Genomic DNA, 23159 nt, shown 5'->3' with positions numbered 1-23159 from the left:
CCCTTCCTGGGTCCATGCAGTCAGTGCCTGGCATGTAAATAAACATTTGACAAAATAGGTTAACCTAGACAGAGCCTTGGAGAACTTGACCCTGACACACAGGTGGTGGGGGCAGAGCCATAATTCAAACCAAGAACTTCCAACTCAGGGAAATCATGGCCTTTCTTGAGAGCTAATAACAGAGCCATCCTTGACTGACCCCAAAGCATACTCCAGGAACTTAGTGGTGGCTTCCAGGAGAGCTCCTGCCAGCCACTTCTTTGGCCTTAAATGCAAAGTAAAGATTAAAGTCACATTGGTAAGTGCTAGATAAATTGAAGCCTGTCTAACTTCCAGTGCCTTGTGAATGGTCTACACTGGATGGCCCCCTGAGCAGCAGTACGTGGTCAGGAAAGTTTCACTCTCGGCCTCTATTCACTCCCCATTTTGTGCCCCCTCACCCCTTCTGGGTGCTCCCTAATATCTTTATCCAGGTCCCTCACTCAGGGAACACCCCAGTCCCTGACACTCTCTTCCCAGCCTAGAAGCCCCTCTGGTCAACCAATTTGGTCCAAGGCCAATAGAGGCCCTGGCTGCTACTAAAATGCACATTTATAAGAATTAACTGAAGGGGCCAAAGTGAAATGTAGAGGTTTCAGGGTAGGGAAGAGAGGGAAAGACTGAGCCAGAGAGGGTGTTTGGTGACCTGTAAATCACATAGATGAAGACCCCATCTACTTGCCTACTGACCCAGACAACTAATTGCTCAGGTCTCTGCTGGCTCTGTGACCAATGTGAGTAGGCCAACTCTGGAGTCAGCGGGGAAGGGAAGGACACAAACACCTTTGCCCTCGTTAACGTTAGACTTTCTAATTAGATTCACTAGCCAGTTATGCCACCTACTGCTTTACCTCCCTCATGTCCCCTCTCCCCACCCCCATCCACTCTTGCTGTGCAGACACAGCAACTATTGCCCAAACACTTGAGCAAACTGGAATTTTCCCCAATGTCATGGCCACTTCTTAGGACTTCGTCATTTGACACAATGTTTGGAGGGGGGAGGGTGGATAACAAGACTTCACATCTTTCACCTAGACGTTTAATAAATGTGAAAAACTGTGTGTCAGCAAATGGGACAAGAAAGTAGCTTCCTTGGAATGGTTTCACTTAGGGCAATCTCTAAGGCAGCCTATGAGAAACTTTCTGAAGGGATCAGCTGGGATATAGAAACACACATCTCCTCCTCTTCTCATAAAAAAGCCCACTCTGACCCTGGCTTACTGGTGAGGGCCACTGCCAGAGAAGCCCTGGTGCATCTGTGCTCTGCATGGTGTTTCCAGAATAGAGTTAAAATGAAATTACTTTATTCAGGGCTATGTTTGTCACATAACAGATTTTATTAATGCTTTTGAACAAATACCATTTCATCTTTTTACTTCTCCAGTTAAACAGACAGGGAGTCCATGGACCTTTCCCCAGCCCCACCACTGTTGCCAGAAAGAAAGCCACCCTCTCTTTGAGCTCCTGCCCCTCCCGCTGCCTTGGATTTAAGCGTGTCACTGACTGAAATCCAGGGAGGAGTGATTCAGAAGTCACCGATGTGATTCCAAATGAGCCACCCTCAGCAAACATTCCACTCTGAGCTTTCCAGAAACCACACAGCAGAGCATAAAAGCTTCCCTGGCCTCACCTGCCGGCTTCTAACCACGCAACCAGATTAAAGTTCTTGCAAAGGAGAGGCCTTTCCACGCAGCTCACAGCTCTTGGCTCTGTATGTTCAATGGAGTTGTTGGCTGCCTCTTTTTCTGGCTTTGGAGGTCTTGTTTTGTTTTGGTTTTTTCCTAAGCTGAAGTAATTGAAGTGTCTCGATTAAGGAACAAATTGCAGGCAGGCCAGGCCTCACTGAAAGTAGACCTTTGATTCTAGTGCAGGAGGGCCAGCTTCATCTAGCCTCTCTGTCACAGGCCCCAAGGGTCAGGATCAGAGTGTTCCTGCCACCCTGACAATGTAGCATCCTTCCCCAGCAGTGCTCATTGCTGCAAATTAGGTTGCAGAAGAATTAAGACCAGAATAAAGAACAAATTATTATTCAAGACTATCATCCTGACTGAGCATCTCCAGTTTGTATTAAAATGGAACAGTAAGGAATGATCATACATTTATCAACCACCTTCATGCTTGTTTCAGCCTGGTATGGGGAACTTTGGTATGGGTTGTCCAATAATTGTGATACCCATCTGGTGGGTATTTGGTCAATGCCATTACATCTTCTGGTCCCCAAAACTACTCATTTTCATTAATGAATGCCAGGGGAAAGAAGATATTTAAAACATATATTTTCTCATTAGAGTATGATTTTTCAGTCCAGCAATTTGCTACCCCCCCAGCTTTCTGGTGTGGCTCTCAGCTTCTTTCCAACATCATTCTTCCCTGTGCCAAATAGAAGTGGCAGAAAGGAAAGAAAACCTCCTATTAGCCCCACATGTTAGGCAAGACCCCAGGCCAAACACTGGTCAGGATTATGGTGCTGCTGCTCTCCCAAGAACCCAAATAACCTGGTTGTCCAGAACACCTTGGGGAATGTACACTGGGAAGAGAAAAAATGTGAGTCTGGGAATCATGCTTAATTTGGAGGAGAAGATTTCTCATGAATGTGCAGAGCATTATTTCCCTTCAACATTCCAATAGTCTTGATGAAACCTTTCAGACACCTACCACAAATGAGATTTAGAAATGTTATTCTTCCTTTAGCAAATCTCCTCATGATGGTTTCATGTCTCCCCAGATACCTGCCTGCTTTGTGTTTTGTTTATTCCAAGAAGTGCTGAGAAAGCTATTTGTCATCTTGTATATTGTTAGTGTATTTTCCTACCTCTGTTGCATGTCATTTATCATAAGCAGGCCATCTCTGATCAGAATGCTTAATTATTTAGGCCTGATTACTGAACCAATACTGAGCAGAAGAGTATCCGTACGTCTTTCTCCATTTCCTTCTACTCCTTGCTGTCAGCTAAGGTTCACTGTCACCATCCCTGCTCCTTACTCTCTCTCCCATACCCCTTTGGAAACAAGTTCTCACACCATCTGCACTCTCCTTGTCCCACAGTCACCTGTATTTTCTTGTTATGATTTATTTGGAGCTCACCTTTATTGGCAGACAGACCTAGAAGCCAGTGAATGCTGGGTGCAAGTAAGTCATTTTGATTCTCTGGACAACCTTGGACTATCTTATTTTTGGAATCCCAAGAATGCAAGCCCCAGAAAAATTTCTTTCAGAATCTCTAAATTTGGAGACTGTTCTAAAAGATTCAGAAACAAAGAGAGGTCCTTGGTGATCCCATGGACCCTTTTATTAAGAAGACCAAAGACAGAGCCCTATCCTGCATCTCTCCAAGCATGGTGTTCATGATGGGCACTCCCACATTTTCCATGGACTGATTGATAAATGGCTGATTTGCAGCAGATGTTGTCTAGGCATTCTTCTGACCAGTGTTGTTGCATCAGTAGGGCAGTGAGCTAACCTGAGCACAAGGGGAATCCTCCCATGGTAAGCCTGCCACCAGCAGCACCAGACTGGGCTGTGGAGAGAAGATAACCCTGGGATCTCATAGTCTATGCATTAGTTGTTGACAGGAATCAGAAGGTATCTTCCCAAACTGGGCCTTGAGCTGTGGCTTGGATGTGAGATGATAGTCATCCCGTAGTCATTCCATAAACACTTGGCACCTGCTGTTTGCAAGATGCCTGCCCAGAGCTGGAGAAAGATAATTAGACCCAGTTCCTGCCATGGGAAAGGCTATCACTTTAGCTTTGGGCAAGAGTATGATCAATTTTAAGGAAGATGATTTGGAGGGTGGGGAGGATGTAGCAAGAAATAATCCCTTTTATCTCTGTCATGAGTGCTGTGCATGTGTGTGTTTGAGGGACAGAGGAAAGAAGGCTGAGAGTGGTCAGGGATCTGATAAAAGAGGGCTGTACCTGCATTGAGTGATTTATCCTTCTGAGAGGTTCAGGAAGCCAGTTGTAATTAGATCTACTTTTCTATTGCTTAAATTGAAACAGCTAATTAAATTTTTAATTAATGTTTCTAAACTACCTGGAGATAAGATAATTAAATATTATTCTGAAGACCCAGGGAGCAGTTTGCCCACGTGGTGACTCTCCAGATAGGCAAAAAGTCTCATGCTGAGAGTGAAAGTCATTTCAAACACAATTCACAAAATGTTTAAAGTAGCTTCTTCACCTTTTTTCTCCCCAAGGTTTTCCTCTCGGCTTGCGTTATAATTTTGATCCTTGACTTACTATCACCTTTGATCAAGCCCTCAGCTGCGTCAGGTTTGGCAGGAAAAGGCTTGTTTAGAAGAGTCATTGGCTGGTTCTGGGCTCCTCTCTAAAATATCTAGCATACCAGTGCAGGGTACAAGCAACAATGGGATGTCCCTTGAGAGATGCATTTTCATCTTTAAAGCTTTAGAAATTATGTAAGCTTTAAAACTTCAGGCTGATAAAACTATGTTGGAAGGCAGCCAGGCCAACAGGAAGCTCTACAGAACATCCATTTAATTTCCATGATCCACATCCCTGCCCCTTAAAGTCATTAGGGGTTGGTGTTGCCTATTGCACACTCCATCTGTCCCCATCTTCCCCACAGTAAATCACCAAGGAAGACACTTACCAAAAGAGCACATGAATTTAGTAGCAGAAAGGATCCCTCAAACAAGGCTCATGGTTCAGGTCAGATTAACGACTTTCTCTTAAATTCCCGAGAAATGCTTAGAAGTTTGCTTGGAAGGTCTTGATATTCTGAAAGAGTAGGGAGCATTTTACTAGGTGTTTATCTGGCTGGTGATGTCTCTTAGATTCCAGTAGAAAGGATATTTCACATCTGGGAAATTTTTCAAAGTCTGTCTTTTTTTCATCATGCAAATGTCCACATCTGGCAACCCTTCCCTTATGCGGAATTGTTTTCTTTTCCCTTGATAAGTTCCTTGGCTCACCCTACACATTAATCTGCAATGATCAAAGCCAACTGACAGATGCAAACTCTCTTGGGACCAGCGTTTTTTATTTTACCAACTTTATAGTCATGCTTGGAAACATTTATTAATTATGTGGATATGTTCAGAGAATATGTTTGGTACAAGGAATTTATTCATGTCTGTGGATAAAGTACGACATTATTGAATCACTTAGAAACCTAAAAACATATAAAGAAATTATTGGAAAACTAAAATCCAAATAATCTTGTAGACATCATCTTAGAATGCATTTTGTTTTCTGATATTTATATATTCTCTAATTGGAAAACATAACTTTTAATCTATAAGTTCAGAAATGTACAGTATATAATCAACTATATTTTAAAAGAGGTCATATAGATTATCTATGATAGTAGTCCTTAATCCTGGAGCCATGTTGGTAAAGCTGGAAGGTTTTAAAATCCTAATGCCTGGGCTTCACCCTGAGTTTCTGAATTAACTGCTCTGGGTGCAGCCTGGGCAGCCATGTGAAAGATCCCAAGGAACTGATGAGAATTTGTATACATGGTAAGCTGACTTTTCTCATATTTAACAGGGTCCTTTCACCCACCCAGAAAACTCCAGCTAAACTGGCAGAATTGTTCTCTGTCATGGAAGGTGAAGAGAGCAGTCCCGCACAGTCAACCTGAGGGAAGATCTCTAGCAACTAGGGAAAACTGCTGCTAGTGCCAAGGGCACCTCCTCAGGAGGCACATGGAGCCTTGTCTCAGCATCATGGTGGGATGAACCTAGAATCATCCCTGTTAAAACCCTGGATTTGGAGTCGTAAGACCTGGGTACAGTCCCTGCTCCATTATTTCTACTCTGAGTGACCTTGGTTAATATGAGGAGAGTCATACCTTCCCAGACTTGTAAGAATAAATAAAGCAGTAAACATATTTTGTTGCCTCTGCACTGTACCTTTGGAGATCACTCTAAGTCCTGAGGCTATCTCTTTAGTAGTCCTAGCCAAGCCCCTGCCTCACATAGGGCCGTAAGGAGGTGTTTCAGGGCAGAAGCCATTGAATGCCAGCTGTGCCACGCCAGGGGCAGGGGGTCATGTGCCAAGACAAAGTTATTTTCCTGGGTCCATCAGTATCAGAAACACTGGCAGACTATGAAACTTACCCTTAAAACACTGCCTGGAGTGAGTATTTGGAACCTAACTGCAGAGTGAGACTGTCTTCTCATTTCGCAGACTATTTTTCCCAACACAATCACCTAAGTGGCTGCAGGATAGTGCAAGTGAGAGGCAAGTAGTGTACTGGTGACTCGAATTTTGATTCTGTGTGGTCTTGTGCAGTTGCTTCACCCATCTGTGCCTCCATTCCTATGCAATGGGATAACAACAGCACCTACTCCCCAAGTTGATATAAGAAAGAGATGAGTTAATGTTCACAAAGCCCTGAGTGCAGTGCTGGTTCACAGGAATACAGGCAGGCTGGCTGCGGCTCAGATGGGCTAACCTGTGTCCCTCCTTCCCTAGTGCCTAGCCCCTCCCGTAACGGCTTTGACAGCATTTTTCCAAGGCCTTGCCAGGTGCCTCTAGGAAAGGAGATCTGCTTCATCGCTACTGTTCGCCTAGCAACACCACAATTCCTAAAGGTAAGTACCTGGGAGAGAATTTATCAGATGGAACTATTACAGTTGAGTCCCATGTAGTTATATTTAATTGTCTTTATGGGAAAAAATAAAATTACAAGGATGTTGTCACTAAAAATTGGAAATGTCTGGTTTCCTTACCTATCATAGCCCCACATGCTGTCTCCCCTAAATGCAGTTCTTAGGAGATATTTAGTTTGAAGGCCCTTGAACCTGTGGAGATGCTGCTTTAGATTTGGAGCTCTGTACACCTTCCTACATTTCATACCAACATTAATACCACTCAGGGCAGGCAGAGGTGAGAACCAAGTGTCAAATTGAGGGTTTGTCTGAAATCTCTCATGTGTGATTTCTTTAGTGTCTATGGCAGGAATGTTGAGTTAAATTAGTAATTCAGATGCAGATGAAAAGCCATTTTCCACATGTTTAGCACACTTTGAGATAATGGGGAGTGGTGTGACATTTTGGCTCCTAATTATTTTCCCAGCTTGTGAAATAAATTTTGTATCAGTTAATACCCAAATTAGCTACAGATGACAAGCTTCAATCCAACACTATCTGAAGACTTGCTCTGAAGAGTTGTAACTTCTGTTGCCCTCCAGGCATCCTGAATAGCCCTAGCGTGAGCATCTGTCACCCCGGGCAACACTTTCTTTCCTCCTAATATAGGAAATGTGTGTAGTTGACGAACCTCTAGAGGAATTCACTTCAAGGCACAGCTTGGAATGGAAGTTTTTATTTCTGGATCACAGGTGTGTGAAAAGAAAAGCATATCTGGGCTGGGGAGAAAAAAGTTGGGCCTGGCAGAAAGAAAAGTGGTTCCCAGCCAAGGGTTAGGCAGTTTGCCTTCTATTGCATTTAGCCATGTCTATGGACGCATTCTGTGTTTGGGTCAGACCATTTCAGAAGATTCAGACACTGCAGACTGGGGACATCTTTGGGATACAACCCCACTGCCCACTCCCACCAATGGGAACTTTCTTAAGCTCCCAGGAAGGCAGAAGCAGAAGTGAGATAAACTTCTCATCTTATTTCTTTCAACGCTTTTTGTCTCTTTGGCCTAATCTTTCTTTTCGGCATTTTTCATAGTTTGAGAACTAGCAATCTCCCCTCCTCACCCTCTAATTTTTTTTACACTTTGGAGTTAGGCAGATCCAACCTATAGCTGTTTTTAATTATTCAGTTGTGATAAAGTTTGTTATTAATTGGGCCAGGCTATGCCAAGGGAACTGAGTACCTACATGCCAAATAAATAAATAAATAAATAAATAAATAAATAAATAAATGGAGTACTTTGGAAAACACAGCCCTTTGGGTTTTAACCAATGCAAGATTATTTTTCTGCCTCTGTTCTTGAGAAACAAGGCCTCCACGTATTGTTAAATGTGCAAACTGTACCCTCAGCATTGAGGTGCAGCCACCATAGTGAGTCCTCTCTGACGAATTATCCCATTGTTCTCGGCAGAGCCCCTCCAATAATAGGATACCTGCCTTTTGAAGTTTTGGGAACCTCAGGTTATGACTACTACCACATTGATGATCTGGAGCTCCTCACCAGGTGCCACCAGCACCGTGAGTACTGCTTTCCTAGCCTGGCACCCAGGACTTCCAGCTTTGTCTACAGAGCCCTGACAGCAGGACTCAGCCTGGAAGTCTGCCTTTTACTCGGGTTCTTTCTGAAGTGGAAGATTCCGTCTTCTCTGAAATGGCCTAGGAGTATGATGGAGGTCCTTGTGTGGATGACTCTGTGTGTGTTTTCACCTAGAATTGACTGCTCTACCCAGCCACACCCCAGCATCTTCCCAATATCCCTCAGATACACAAGCTGTTTAATCTTAAAGAAATGGAAGGGGCACTGCTCATATTTTAAAGTCATGTAATATAGTATTTCAAGGAAAAAATACTGAATTCACATAACTGTTCTTTAACCAGCAGACAAGTAACAGACCTGAATTACAGGTCAGATGATCAGACTCTTCTTGCTGCCCTGTAGGAACAAAGGCTGATGAAAATGCAGAAATAGGTGACTTTATAGGATGTTGTTAGTACAGCAAAGGGAAGGTACACAGCATATTGGGGGGCTCAGAGGAGGGTCTCTCATCCAGCTGAGACAGTAGCATCAGGAAAGCTTTCAGCACAGAAAAAAACACTTGGCAAAGGTATGGGAGGCAGGACTCCTGGTATGGGGTAAGAGAGAACTACAACCATGTCTGTGTTCTCACTTAACAAGAGAACTTAAGAATTAACCATTTAAAGTCATGTTTTTGGTGCCAAGTCCTTGTTTTGCACAGGGAGATTTGCGGTAACATTGACCCATTGATCCTGATCCATGGATTAACCACCAACACTGCATTTTTTTAAATCCTCATCCAAAGATATTTTTATTGATATTAGAGAAGAAGGAGGAGAAAGACAAACAGTGAAACATTGATCAGTTGCCTCCCATACATGCCCAACCAGGAATCAAACTGGCAACCTAGGTATGTTCCCTGACTGGGAATCAAACCTGCAACATTTTGGTATATGGGACAATGCTGCAACCAACTGAGCCACCTGGCCAGGGCCCAACTCTGTATTTTGATAGATGCCTTGTCTGTAGTGCCCATTATAATAACTTTCTCTCCTCTACTGTCATTGTTCAAAAAAGAACAGCTTGAGTTTCATAAAGACCCACTGTTAGAATTTAAGGCTAATCTTTAAAACTTTAACCCCTTGCTCCTCAAAGGTGGTCCTTGAGCAGCCACTGGCATCACAAGGAATTTACTAGACTTTCTAACTCTCAGATTCCCCCCACCAGCTGATGGAATCAGAATCTCTATTTCAACAAGATTCCCAAGTGATTGGTGGGCACCTGAAAAGTTGAGAAGCATGACTCTTTCACACCTCCAGCTGCTTCCAACTCTCTCATGGAGAAAGGATACATGAAAAACCATGGCTGTAGAATCCCCTTCAGCATCTGGGGCTCAGGCAAGCCCTGCTCACCCCATCCTGCCTATTCCCTTACTGGGCTGGGCCTCCCTCCTCTTCAGATACCACATTCTCCAAGTCAGGAGCTCCTTTTGTAGCTTTAGGTTCCTAGTTAGAATTTTTCTTAACCGCAAAGAGACGCTAAAGTCCAGGCACTGGGGTAATAAAACCCAAATGGTTCTTCTTCCTGGGACCCACAGTCCAGCTCTCTGCCCTCCAAGGCTAATAACTCAACAGTCTTTATTCTGCCCCAGGGAACCTCCAGAGAAGCCCCCAACAGCCTCATGGGGCCACACAGCCCTGTAGCAGTGGGCTTGAGGTAGAAGGCTTCTGTAGCGACTATATCAGAACCATGTAGACTGAGGTTGAACTACTGACTGACGGCGGCCAACTTTGTCCAGAGGACACTGGCCAGTAGGTATGCTCTGGGCCCTGTTCTCCCATTGTGTGGCCCCACTATCGTGCAACTCCAAAGGCAGCACTGCCTACAGCAGGAAGATGTACACCAGGAAAATCTGGGCCCCTTTCTAAACCCAAAGTATGAGACTGTCTGTATCTGCCATTATTTGAGGATTTTTAAGCTTGTGGACATTTGGGAAAGCATATGGATCACTCCTCCATTGTTTAAGGATTCATTATCATTTACCATTATCCTGATAGTCACCAGTCACTTAAACATAGCACTAACTGGGGAATTAAACAGTGTTTGATACTGTCTTTTGGAAAGCTTATTTTCAAAAAGATTATTTTCACATTAACATTCATTATATGCAGACTCCATTTTCTACCAACAGTGATGCAGTTTGGCAAAGGGAAGTCGTGCTGCTACCGGTTTCTGACCAAAGGCCAGCAGTGGATTTGGCTGCAGACCCACTACTACATCACCTACCACCAGTGGAACTCCAAGCCTGAATTCATCGTGTGCACACACTCAGTGGTCAGGTGCGTGGGGCCTGGGGCAGAAGTGGCCCTTGACAGCTCAGTCAGAGGTCTGGCCACCTCAGGTGGTCCCAGCTCCTGAGGACCAAGCTCCAGGCTGGACTTCTTCCACTGGCCAGAGCTACACTCTGCAGCTGTCAGAGTGATCACCAGAGCTCAGCCTTCTCCAGGCATACACCCCATTCTGTCCCCCCAGCTCAGACTTCCTTCTGGTGTTCAGTCAGGTTTCTCTGAAGCCTTATGAGCTCTTCCAGGCAACCCAACACATTACATAGTAAGTTACTGCTTCACCAACATACTTACATGTTTTCCCCTCATCTCTGTTCATCCCCCATCCTTCCCTTGTCACTGTTTTGAGAAGAAAATTAAAATTTTGCTTCTAAATAGCTCAAACCCATAGACCCCTTTATTTTCAATGTTTAAAAAATTCCTGCTGGCAACTGAGGCTGTGTTTGGAAAAGAACCAGGAGGCTAGTGGGCACAGGTTCCTGGCAGTTCTTAGAGGCTGCAGAGAACCCCAGCCCAGTGTGGGGTCTGGGACTTCCAATGGAAGCAGCACATCTAGCACTTCATAGATGATGCCTATGTCAGGTCACAACTCCCAAAGGTACAGAACAAATGTCATTTTTTACCCCCTGACTACAGAAATTTTAAGAACATCAATTAGTTTTAAACTGATCTAGAGAAGAGCACTTGAAGAGAGCAAAAAAGAATGGTTAGATTGACAGGCATATGCATGCATGCTGCATATTATACATATATATATAATAGATGATATATATAGATAGATAAATACATATACACACAATAGATATTACACATGCATGCTGCATTTTATACATATACATAATAGATAGGTGATAGACAATAGAGAATGATAAATATATACAAACGATAAATATTACACATATGTGCTGTCTTTTATATGTATTCATAATAGGTGATAGATAACAGATAATGATACACACAATAGATATTACATATACATGCTGTATTTTATATATATACATAATACATGATAGGTAGATAGATGATATATATACATATATACAGATACTATTCATACATACTACATTATATATATGTACATATATATAAAACAAATAGTTGATAAGTATCTGTTGATAGTTGATAAGTATTTATGTTCATTAAGTTGATACTTATAGTTGATAGTTGATAAATATTTATGTTCATGTACATGTATAGTTTGTAGCCATCTAACTATCTACCTTTAGATAAACAGTTCATGTGTATGTACATGTATGTGTATGTATAGTAGATAGCCATCTAACTGTCTACCTACCTTTAGATACCTTTAGACACCTTTAGATAGATAAAGGTAGGTAGACAGTTAGATGGCTACATACTATACATACACAGGAACATAAATAGTCAACAAGTAAATCACTATTCTTTAGTAAGTTGGGGAAAGAGCAGAGAGAAGCGCTAATTTTCTTTGCCAGTGCTCCTGCTCATCATAGTCACTTGCCCACTCTCAGGGACTTGAAGTACCCACCCTTGGGTACTTCAGCAGCCATTTCCAACCATACTACCAGCCTGTGCCCTTTACCAGAGGGTCCTTGTGCCCCAGAGAAGGCTGATCATCATTAACACCTTATTCTTCAGACCCTTTCCTTGATCCTGCTCTTGCTCTCCATCCTCCACCTTGCAAATCTTAAAAAGAAACTCTCAGAGAAAGTAAGGTGTGAAGTGAGTGAATAAATAAGGTAACAAGCATACTGGAAACTCTAGAGCTACTGTCTCCTTCCAAGGTCCTTGCCCAGCCTGCATCTCCTCACAGGCCATAGCTGGGTCACCACGTTGAATTGATTTATCCACAGTATTTAAAAAGCGGATCCATACACAAAGCAGCAGTCTGGGTCTGGGTAGAGTTCTGGGTTTGTTTAAGAGAAAACTTTCTGAATGTTGTAATTACTAAAAAAGTTATGTCACTTCTTCCTAGGCACAGTCTAAGCTTAATAAATTTTAAGAAAGTTTTATAATTATTTGAAGTCTGAGATTTATCCTATAAATGAAAATATGTTTGGACAATTATGTTTGGAGGTTTGTGGGGGTGGACGAGGGAAATAAAAGAGAATAGAATAAAAATATCCTGAAAAGGAAGATATTCTGACCTTCAAATCGGAAGTCACTACAGTGGTATTTAGGCACAGATCAAAACTTCCTTCTCAGGCAAGAATCATGACTAGTCTCCTTCATGGTGACATTTCTGGGAAGGTATCATGTAGAGACCTCCATATATCACGCAGCCCTCTTTGCCACGTCATACTGGACTGTCCTATCTTCAGCTGTGGCCTCTTGATTTCTTGATTAGTTACTCAGATGTCCGGGTAGAAAGGAGGCAAGAGCTGGCTTTGGAAGACCCACCATCTGAGGCCATCCACCCTTCAGAACTAAAGGTATGCTGATCCCTGCCAGGTGGGTTATCATAAAAATAATAATAATAAAAACAGCATGTCTTGCCTTATGAGCTCTTCTTGTATTCCAGTACTCTTCAGGGTGGTTTCAAGGTATTAATTTATTTCCCCTCATGGTGTTCCTGTGAGGTAGACACTGTTACCGTCCTCAGTCCTCATTCTTCAGATGAAGCACAGAGCACACAAGGATGAGCCAACCTCCTGAAGACACCAAGGGTTAGAACTCACAGAGCTAAAAATAGCCTCTAGACTCAAAACATGGTTTGACAACTTTCTGGTCTTCCAAGAATGGTTATAAGAATCCCACTTTGTATCTCTCCCACAGGGAAAAATAACTGGTGGCTATTTCATCATCTCCTTGAGCATGGAATAATTCAAGGAGCCCTGTGCCTCCCCTAGCCTCAGCGTTGCTGCACTGCCTCCAGGGCTCACCCACCTCTCCTGGACACTTCCTATATCTGTGTCTGGGTCTAGTTAACAGCCAGTGCTGAAGCATTTTCCTTCATGAAACTGGACCTCCTTCCTGCACCAGGCTAAGCTCTGAAGTTCCTTCTGGCCAGGCTTCGCCCATCTCTGCAACTTGCAAGCACACCAGAGCCCTGTTCCTCAAAGGCCATTCTTCAAGCAGGCACAAATGTTGGGTGAAAAAAAGAGAAAGCAAGAAAGGGAGAGAGTGTTGTGTTTCATCAAAATTCAGCAGCTATCAACTCTAAGTTCTATGATTATTTTATCCTCCACTAAGGAAAAAAATTCTGCCAGTCAATCTGTGAAATAAGGATTTCTTTCATAAGTTGAATAATATATCTCAATTTCAGATACATCAAAATATTTTAGAATTGTTGGAATATGGTTCAAGTTCTAGGCTAGTCAGTGACTTAGAATACAGAGTTTTGGGCCAAGGCTGATGCAGTAACAATAGTCCAACATAGTCATCTGTGGTCTATCCAGGACTGAGTTGAGAGGAAGGAGAAATCCCCTTTAAAGACCACAGTGGCCTCTGCTTGCCTTAATGCTAGACACTTCAATTCTTCCCTGTATGCCACTGGTGCCCCTCAAGCTACCACCCAATTGCTGAAGCCAAAAGGGAGTGAGTATGAGGAGGTCTGCGTGAGATGAGATACTAAGATGGTTTTGAGGGTATATAACCCACCATCTTCCCAGACGATCGGCATCTGAATAAAGCACCCTTTATGGACCGATCCTGGAGGGGCAAGATGGCAGAGGACTGAATGGAAGTCACACTGACCTCCTCCCAGTACAAATCTAGAATTATAACTAAACTCCAGGTGGAGAAATCACCTGGAATAAACAACTGAACAATAGCAAAAGGGAAGCCTTATAATCTCAGACAGACAGAAGAATCAGCTGTAGCACTATGGGGGACTCCATCCTACAAAGTCCCCCAGTTCACCGGGGATGAAAGAATGAGTTGTTCCAGTCACCATTTGCCTGTCAAGGAAAGAGGAAAGTGATTCTCTCTAAAGGAGAATGCCCCGAGCCCCTGTGCTCCATGGCTTTGATTAAGAGGGTTACAGCGGGGGATAGGTAGCAGGACTGTATAGTTAATCTAATGACATCAGTAACTTAAGCTTATAGAGAATAGATGTTGTTTAAAGAAGACAATAGCAGGAACACACCGAACTACTTAGGTCTGAGTTGAGCAAGCATTATGGTGCCAAGTGGGATTTGGGTGAGAGTCCAGGAATTTTATAAATTTCTTTCCCAACCTTGAGCTGGTTATCTGGTATAAATTAACAGAGCTTGAAGGAGAAACAAAGCATGCTTCAAGGAGTGTAATTTACTTCTAAATGTGATTTCCTCTGGGGGCCCTCGGAGTTATTATTGGATCTTGCCTGTCTCTGCATTACCAGTGTTCCGTGAAAGGCTTTCAGGTCCTCTCCCAGGCCCCAGCTTGCATGGGACTACAGTTCCTGATACCACTCACAGCAGCCCCCTACACAGCACAACCTGACTGGTAAGGAATGTGGTGGAAACTTGAGAAGGTAGGCTGGGCGCCCACAGCAGCAGTGCCAGAGGGATATATAAGTGGCCAGTTGGATCCCCTAAATAGAGTGGGGTCTAAACCATAAATGAGAATCTGCAGCCTACAGCAACAGAACCCAAAAGTACACAGGTAACAGCCAGATGCGAAAAGTGACAGGGTTGCTCTCTGCCAGACACAGGTGGCTAGAGACACAAAGAACCATTTAAAGGGCCAACGCTTAAGTTTTTATTCACGGCCACTTACCCTGGACTCCAGCAAAGGTGGGGAGCAGAGTGAGCTGGAGACATCTGAGGAGAGACTGGGGACCAAGGCTTGGGGAGAGAACTGAGGCAGCAGCCGGCATGATCCTGGTGCAGACTCCTCCCCCATATAGCAGCAGCCATCTTGATCAGGCACACCACTCCCCTGAGCAGCAGCAGCATGAAAGGAAACAATTGTCCCACTCCCAAGAGAGACTCTGCCCTGGCCCTGTGGTACTTAAGCCTGACTGCTGAGTACAGAGTGGCAGACACAGAGAGGACATTCCTGCCTAAGAGGGGCGCATAGTGAACTAGAGAAACTTGAGGACAGACTGGAGATAGAGGCTCTGAGGGAGTACCCTGTGGGATCCCAGTGCTGAGTCATCACCCATACCACAGCAGCCACCCTGCTCAGGCAGACTGCTCTCCTGAGCAGCAGCAGCATGAGAGGAAACAACAGCCCTGCCCCAGGAGGGACTCTACTCTTCCCCGCGATGCCTAAGCCTGACTGCTGAGTGCAGAGTGACTAGATTAACAACTGAAGGAGACAGCCACAGACAATAGATTCCTGGAAGTCTCAAAAAGACTGCCTAAAGTCAGATGGGGTCAACACCTGACATCACCAGAAGCAGATCCAAAAAGAAAAAACAGTGGTAAATACTAGAGGCTACCAAGATGAAATCCACCGTGGTCTTCTCCATGATTATCAGTATTTTCTTTACTACATAGCTTTCTAACATCCATTTCAGGTCCATCAAGTTTGTGCATATTTAGCTATAAGATTTTATACTAATTGTTTATTTTGCTCCTTTCTTATAATAGTCTTAATTTCTTTACAGTCTTATTAATAAGGGTTCATTTACTGTTAGTAGTAGTATTGCAGGGGGGAGTTATTTTTCTGGATATGGGTTTGTTTCCTGGGCTTTGTGGTTTTCTACTAGGAGCACTTTCACAAAAACACAAAGAAATATTGGGCAGAGTGACCCTCAGTCAACCAGCTAGAGGGCAGGACCCACCAAAGAATAACCAAACAACAATCAAAACCCAATCACTTCCAGAGACCCAGCATAAATGGCAAAAAAAAGCATCCAAAGAGTATCAACTTCAGGAGATCAACAAGACTGCACCACTGAATCTCACAGGTCTCCTACCATAGAAGTTTATATCACAAAATCAGGAAATCAAGACAGATCAACTTAAGAAGCAAAAGCAAAAAAGAAGAGTCTCACAAATAATGGGAAGACAAAGAAACACCCCCAATTGAAAGGAAAGAAGGAATCTCCAAAAAGAGAATTAAATGAAATAAAGGCAAGTAAACTATCAGATACTGAGTTCAAAACAATGGTTGTAAGGAAGCTCAATGAGCTCAGTGAACTCAGAGAGAATTACCAAAAACTACAGGGAAACTACGAGGAACTTACTGAAGACCTTACATCATGCTGAAAAAGGACATAGAAACTGTCAACAAAAGACAAGAAGAAATGAAGAAAACAATTTCTGAGTTGAAGAACACAGTAGAAGGAATCAAAAGCAGGCTTGATGAAGCAGGGGATCAAATCAATAAGCTGGAGGACAAGGAAGAAAAAATTTCCCAGAGAGCAAGGAAATCAAAAAAGACTCAAAAAGAATAAAGAGGGGTATAAGGAAATGCAGGACAACCTGAAACATAATAATATCCATATAATAGGGATACCAGAAAGAGAAGAGGAGCAGGGGATACAAAACCTGTTTGAAAAAATAATGATGGAAAACTTCCCTAATTAGAGGAGAGAAAAAGTCACACAAGCCCAGGAAGCACAGAGGTTCCCATTCAAGAGGAACCCAATGAGGCCCACTCCAAGATACATCATAATTAAAATGGCAAATATCAAAGACAAGCAGAGAATCTTAAACGCAGCAGGGAGAAACAGGTAGTAACATACAAGGGAGCCCTGATAAGGCTAGCAGCTGACTTCTCAACAGAAGCACTGCACACCAGATGGGAGTGGCAACAAATGTTCCAAGAAATGAAAAACAAAGGCCTACAACCACGACTGCTATACCCAGCAGGGCCCTCAATGAAAATGGAAGGCAAAATAAAGAGTTTCCCAGAGAAAAGAAGGCTGAAAGAATACACACACACATACCACCCTCGCACCCCACACACACACACAACTAGCATAGCAAGAAAGGCTAAAGGGACTGCTTTTATGTAAGGGTTTTTTTAATTTTTTTTTTTACTTATTTGTAGAGAGGGGAAGGTAGAGAAAAAGAGAGAAGAGAGAAACAATCAATGTGTAGTTGCATCTCGTGCACCCCTTATCAGGGACCTGGCCTGCAAACTAGGCATGTGCCTTGCACTGGGAATTGAACCAGTGACCCTTTTTTTCACAGTCCAGCACTCAATCCACTGAGCCACACCAGCCAGAGCCAAATGGACTGCTTTAAGAAGAGGAAGAAAATGAGTGAGAAAGAAGGAACACAGGTACAAAGAGAAAAAAATGAATAAGTACCTATCAATAATAACTTTAAATGGAAATGAATTAAATGCTCCAATCAAAAGACATAAGGAAGCTGAATGTATAAGAAAACATGACCCACACAAAGGCCATAAAAAGAGATCCAGAAGGACACTTCATAATACTCAAAGGAAGAACTCATTAAGAAGACATAAACATTGTAAACCTATATGCACCCAACATAGGAGCACTCAAATATATCAGGAAGACTTTGAAGGGATTCAAGACAGATATAGACAGCAACACACTGGTAGTAGAGGACTTTAGCAGCCCCCTGTCACAAATGGACAGATCTTCCAAACAAAACATAAACAAGGATATTGTGGAACTGAAATATGCATTAGATCAAATGGACTTAACTGACATATATAGAAACTTTCATCCCAAAGAAGCAAAATGCACATTCCTTTCAAATTCACATGGAGCATTTTCAAAGATAAACAACATGAGAGGATACAAAACAAGCCTCAACAAATTCAAGAAAATTGATATCATAACAAGCATTTTTTCGGACCACAAGGCCTTGAAACTAGAAACCAACCTCAAGGAAAAAACTCAAAAACATTCAAACTTATGGAAACTGAATAGCATGCTATTAAACAATGAATTGGTTGATAAGAAGACCAAAGAAGAAATAAAAACATTTCTGGAAACAAATGAAAATGAACACACAACAGTCCAAAACCGATAGGACACAGAGAAGGCAGTCCTGAGAGGGAAGTTCATAGCAATACAGGCCTACCTAAAAAAGATAGAAGTGTTTCAAATAAATGACCTAGCCCTTCAAGAGCTGGAGCAACAACAAAAAAGCCCAGAGTAAATAGAGGGAAGAAATAATTAAGATCAGAGCAGAATTGAATGACATAGAGACTAAAAGAAAAATTCAAAGATCAATAAATCCAGGAGCTGGTTCCCTGAAAAGATAAACAAAATTGACAAGCCTTTATGCATACTCATCAAGAAAAAAAGGGAGAAGACGGAAATAAATAATATCAGAAATGAAAGAGGAGAAATTACAACTGATACCACAGAAATGCAAAGGATTATAAGAAATCACTACAAACAACTATATACCAAGAAATTTGCAAACCTCAATGAAATGGACAAATTTCTAGAAAAATATAATCTTTCCAAAAATAATCACATATCTCTACGGTCAATTAATATTTGACAAAGTGGGCAGAAGCATGAAATGGAGTAAAAATAGCCTCTTCAACAAATGGTGTTGGGAGATTTTTTGCCACGTGCAAAAAATTAAACTCGATCACCAACTTACACCATTTGCCAAAATAAACTCAAGATAGTTAAAGGACTTAAATAAAAGTTAGGACACCATGAAAGTCCTAGAGGAGCACATAGGCAGGAAACTCTCAGATATTCCACACACCAATATTTTCACCGATATGTCTGCTAGAACAAGGGACATAAAAGAAAGAATAAACAAATGAAACTTCATCAAAATAAGAAGCTTGTGCACAGCTAAAGAAAACATCAACAAAATGAAAACCAACCATATTGGAAAAGATATTTACCAATGAAACCTCCGACAAGTGTTTGACCTCCAAAATATATAAAGAACTCAGGTGACTCCACTCCAGGAAGACAAACAATCAAATTAGAAGAATGGGCAAAGGACCTGAACAGACACTTCTCCAAGGAGGACATACAGAGGGTCCAAAGATATGTGAAAGGATGCTCATCATCACTAGCCATCAGAGAGATGAAAATTAAAACCACAATGTGCTACCACTCCACACCATTCAGAATGGCCATCATAACCAAATCAACAAACAAGAAGTGCTGTTGAAGTTGTGGAGAAAAATGAACCCTAGTACACTGTTGGTGGGAATGCAGACTGGTGCAGCCACTGTGGAAAACAGTTTGGAATTTCCTCAAAAAGCTAAAAATGCAGCTGACTTTTGACCCTGCAATTTCACTGCTGGGATTATACCCTAAGAATCCCAAATCACCAATGCAAAAGAAACTATACACCTCAATGTTCATAGAAGCACAATTTACAATAGCCAAGTATTGGAAGCAACCTAAGTGCCCTTCAATAAATGAGTGGTTCGAGAAACTTTGGTACATATACATAATGGAACACTATGCAGCAGAAAGAAAGGAACTCCGACCCCTCATGGCAACATGGATGGAACAGGAGAGCCTTATGCTAAGAAAAATAAGCCAGGGGGTAAAAGACCAATACCATATGATCTCACCTATAAGTGGAACCTAATCAACAAAACAAGCAAGAAAAATATAACCAGCGACACTGAAAGAAAAAACAAACCGACAGTAATGAGAGGGGAGGGGTATGGGGGTAATGGAGAAAAGAAGGGGAAGAGTCAAGTAAAGGAACATATATAAAGGGCCCATGGACAAAGCCAAAGTGGGGAAGGATTGAGGGGGTGAGGTGGTGGTGGGTGGGGCAGGGGAAAGTGGTGGTGGGAAATGGAGATAAATGTTTTTGAACAATAAAAAAATGTAAATAAAAAAATAAAGACCAAACAGCAGCCAGCATCTTTGCAGAGCCTCCCTTGCCGGCTACTACGTGGGGTGCATTGTAAGATGATTCATCACCAGCATACTAATATGACCACCTGTCATTTTTTATGGAAATGTTTCTTAGCCAGCTCTATCACATAATGCATCATGTATCATTCCAAGAATGGAATTAAGCTGTTTATAGGTAGGTGTTTTACACATGATACATCATAGCTGAAGAACAGAGTTAACATATGTCATCTAGTCAGAGATTCATTATTGAATTTCTGGTCCTTTAAGAATCCCAGAGCCCAGTGGAACTTCTCTTATAAACATGCACATATGTGTAAATACACAAACACAATCTCAGGTGCCAGGTTATTTTTAAAGGAAAAAGAGGTCCTTCTAAAGGAAAAGCTCCAGGACAATGCTTTGCAAACTATCAGTGGTAATGAACTAGTTGGTTTTTTTAATGTCAAATATGTCACTGACTACTGTTAGTATAAATGGCAGATTCCCATGAAGTGTGGTGACATCAAATGGCTATAAAAGTTTCTCAGTATTCAATCTCATTTTTTGTACTTATTTCTCTGTGGACCACTTGTAAATGGTTGTGGGCCAGGGAGGGACCCCCATCTAAGGGGCCTTATTTAGGGGAGATTTGACTAAGCAACAGAGTCTCAAAACTGGCACTTAACACAGCCAAGCACATCCTATAATTCTGTTTTACACAAAGGCCTGTAGGTCACGCATTAATCATTTCAGACCTACACAAGCACATACACAGCATTCACACTCACTAGAACCATGACTAAGAGACAGAGTGGCCGTGTGGATCTATTGGGTTTTAATCTCTGAGGCCGTGTGGATCTATTGGGTTTTAATCTCTGAGACAGTGTGACCAGCTGTCCGCATAGCCCAGTGGATGCCAGTAGTTTTATCATCCTTCTAAGACTAAGTAGGAGCATAGCTCAAGAGAGTCATTATCATATTTCTTCTTTAGCTTAAAAATTATTATACCTGCCCTGGCTGGTGTGGTTCAGTGGATTGAATGCCGGCCTGCAAACCAAAGGGTCACTGGTTCAATTCCCAGTCACGGCACATGCCTGGGTTGCAGTCCAGGTCCCCAGTAGGGGTGCCGAGAGGCATGCGCACATTGATGTTTCTCCCCTCTCTCTCCCTCCTTTCTCCTCTCTCTAAAAATTAATAAGTAAAATCTTTTTAAAAAATTACTATACCTACTTTCTTATACCTAAGACACTTAATGCCTTGCAGGGTGGAAAGATGACTTCTCAGCGTTGGAAATTCACAGCTGCTTTCTCGTCACACTTTATTTGAGACAGAGAAATGCAAGGAACCAGCATCAGTTATGATGAAGTGGTCCGAGGATAGGGGACCACTGGCCCTTTGCCCCTTCTGCACTTGGGAGCCCAAAGTCTGCAGAGGAGGAGCGAGTAGTGGGAGAGATCATAGGAAGTGTCCAAAAGAGTCCGGAGGTATTTATTTCATTTGAAGTATTCACAGCCTAGTATCACCAGCAACTTTATTTCTGGAACTTGCCCTCTTTCCTCCTTCTGGGGAAGTCAAAATTCTGGGCAGTAAGATGACAACTTTAAGGAAAAAGTAAAACGCAAAGTCACCAAAATCCAAGAAATTAAGATACAAGGTGAGAAAGTGTAATAACTGCTGCTCATAAGCTACAATTCTCTCAAAGATTGTATTTACAGAGGTGTAAAAATATTCCACCCAAGTGGGTTTGCTACTATCATCAAACAGTTACAGGAGTTCTCTCAACAACCTCTACATTTTCCTACATATTTAGTGGAGAACTAAAGTCACGTGATTCACTTTCATCATCTCGATGCTGAAATGTGGATTGTGTGTGTGTGCGTGCGTGCGTGTGTGTGTGTGTGTGTGTGTGTGTGTGTGTCTGTCTGTCTGTCTTTCTGTTTCTGGACAAGGGCTCAAGCCTGGAACCTCAGCGGCACTTTAAGGCACTTGACATGGGCACCTCAGTCTTTAACACAAGTCACTCGCCATCAGCGTCCTCAAGAAGTTCCCATAAATCCTCACACACGGGCATGTCAGAATCCACCTGTGAGTATGATGCCATGGATGGGGAAAAGGGTGGGTGCTCTGTTGGGGGCCGGGAGGCGGGGAACAGAGCCCCAGAAAAGGCCTCAGGCCTGAGCAGAATCAGGCCTGTGTATGCCTGTGAAACAGAAGTATACTCTCTGTTCACATTCCTGCTTCCTTTCCCATTGGCTTCCAGCCTTCTGCCTCTCCAGGCCCTGATTACTCCAGTGCCGCACAAAGCAGACATAACACAGGTGATACACAGATTCAATAATCTGGCTATGTTTTAGTAGCTCTGGTAAGGTGAGTGGTCAGGCATGTGGCTGAAGCAAGTGGTGGAGATGAAGTGTGGGGATGGTCTGCTGTCATTCCTTGGCTCCGGGGCCAGAGTGGAGGCTGGAAGAATATTGTGGCTCTGGAACCCACTTCTGTTTCTGCTGAACTTCCTTTATCAGAGGTTGCAGTCAAGCCCTTTTTTCATGTACACAGGGTCATTGTCCCCTCTTGATGAGAAAGCTGTTAAGGATGTGCAAGTCAGGAAAGTGATCTGTTGCTTTCTTCCAGCCACTCCAAGCCAGCTGATGACAGAGGCCAGCACCACGGCTGTGCCAAGATTGGCCGTCCTGCCCCGAGAGCTCCCTGTGCCACGGCTTAGCCAGGCAGCCATGATACCGGTATGTGTGTGACCCAAGACTTCTTAATCAGGGGATGCAATACTGTGCCAGGCCTGCAGGGCCACAGATAGTGGGCTGCATCTACCCAGAGAACCAGTTCTACTTAGAGGCTGAGAGTTTTGGGTGGTAGGTAGGGTTGGGAAGCTGGGTGATTTCATTGGCAACTAATTTTTAATATTTTCATACCAAAATTAACATGGATGTATATTCCTAAAAGGAAAAATACAAGTGAGTTTTAGA

General features: G+C 42.8%; 1 protein-coding gene across 1 annotated transcript in view; it reads left to right on the top strand.

Annotated features, from left to right (window-relative positions):
• NPAS2 (neuronal PAS domain protein 2) overlaps positions 1–23159 on the top strand; it is a 179676-nt gene that overhangs the window by 137357 nt on the left and 19160 nt on the right. Inside the window, exons 8-14 of the mRNA XM_054578030.1 lie at positions 6484–6602; positions 7269–7351; positions 8065–8171; positions 10361–10508; positions 12841–12925; positions 22131–22266; positions 22810–22919. Coding sequence (XP_054434005.1) covers positions 6484–6602; positions 7269–7351; positions 8065–8171; positions 10361–10508; positions 12841–12925; positions 22131–22266; positions 22810–22919 — 788 coding nt within the window. The remainder of the gene's footprint in view (positions 1–6483; positions 6603–7268; positions 7352–8064; positions 8172–10360; positions 10509–12840; positions 12926–22130; positions 22267–22809; positions 22920–23159) is intronic.

This window comes from Pteronotus mesoamericanus, unplaced genomic scaffold (genome assembly GCF_021234165.1).
Source record: "Pteronotus mesoamericanus isolate MK-2021 breed Mesoamerican mustached bat unplaced genomic scaffold, CSHL_Meso_final contig_48, whole genome shotgun sequence".
NCBI lineage: Eukaryota > Metazoa > Chordata > Mammalia > Chiroptera > Mormoopidae > Pteronotus > Pteronotus mesoamericanus.
Note: the sequence above shows the minus strand (reverse complement) of the source record. Positions and strands in the feature narration are given on the sequence as shown.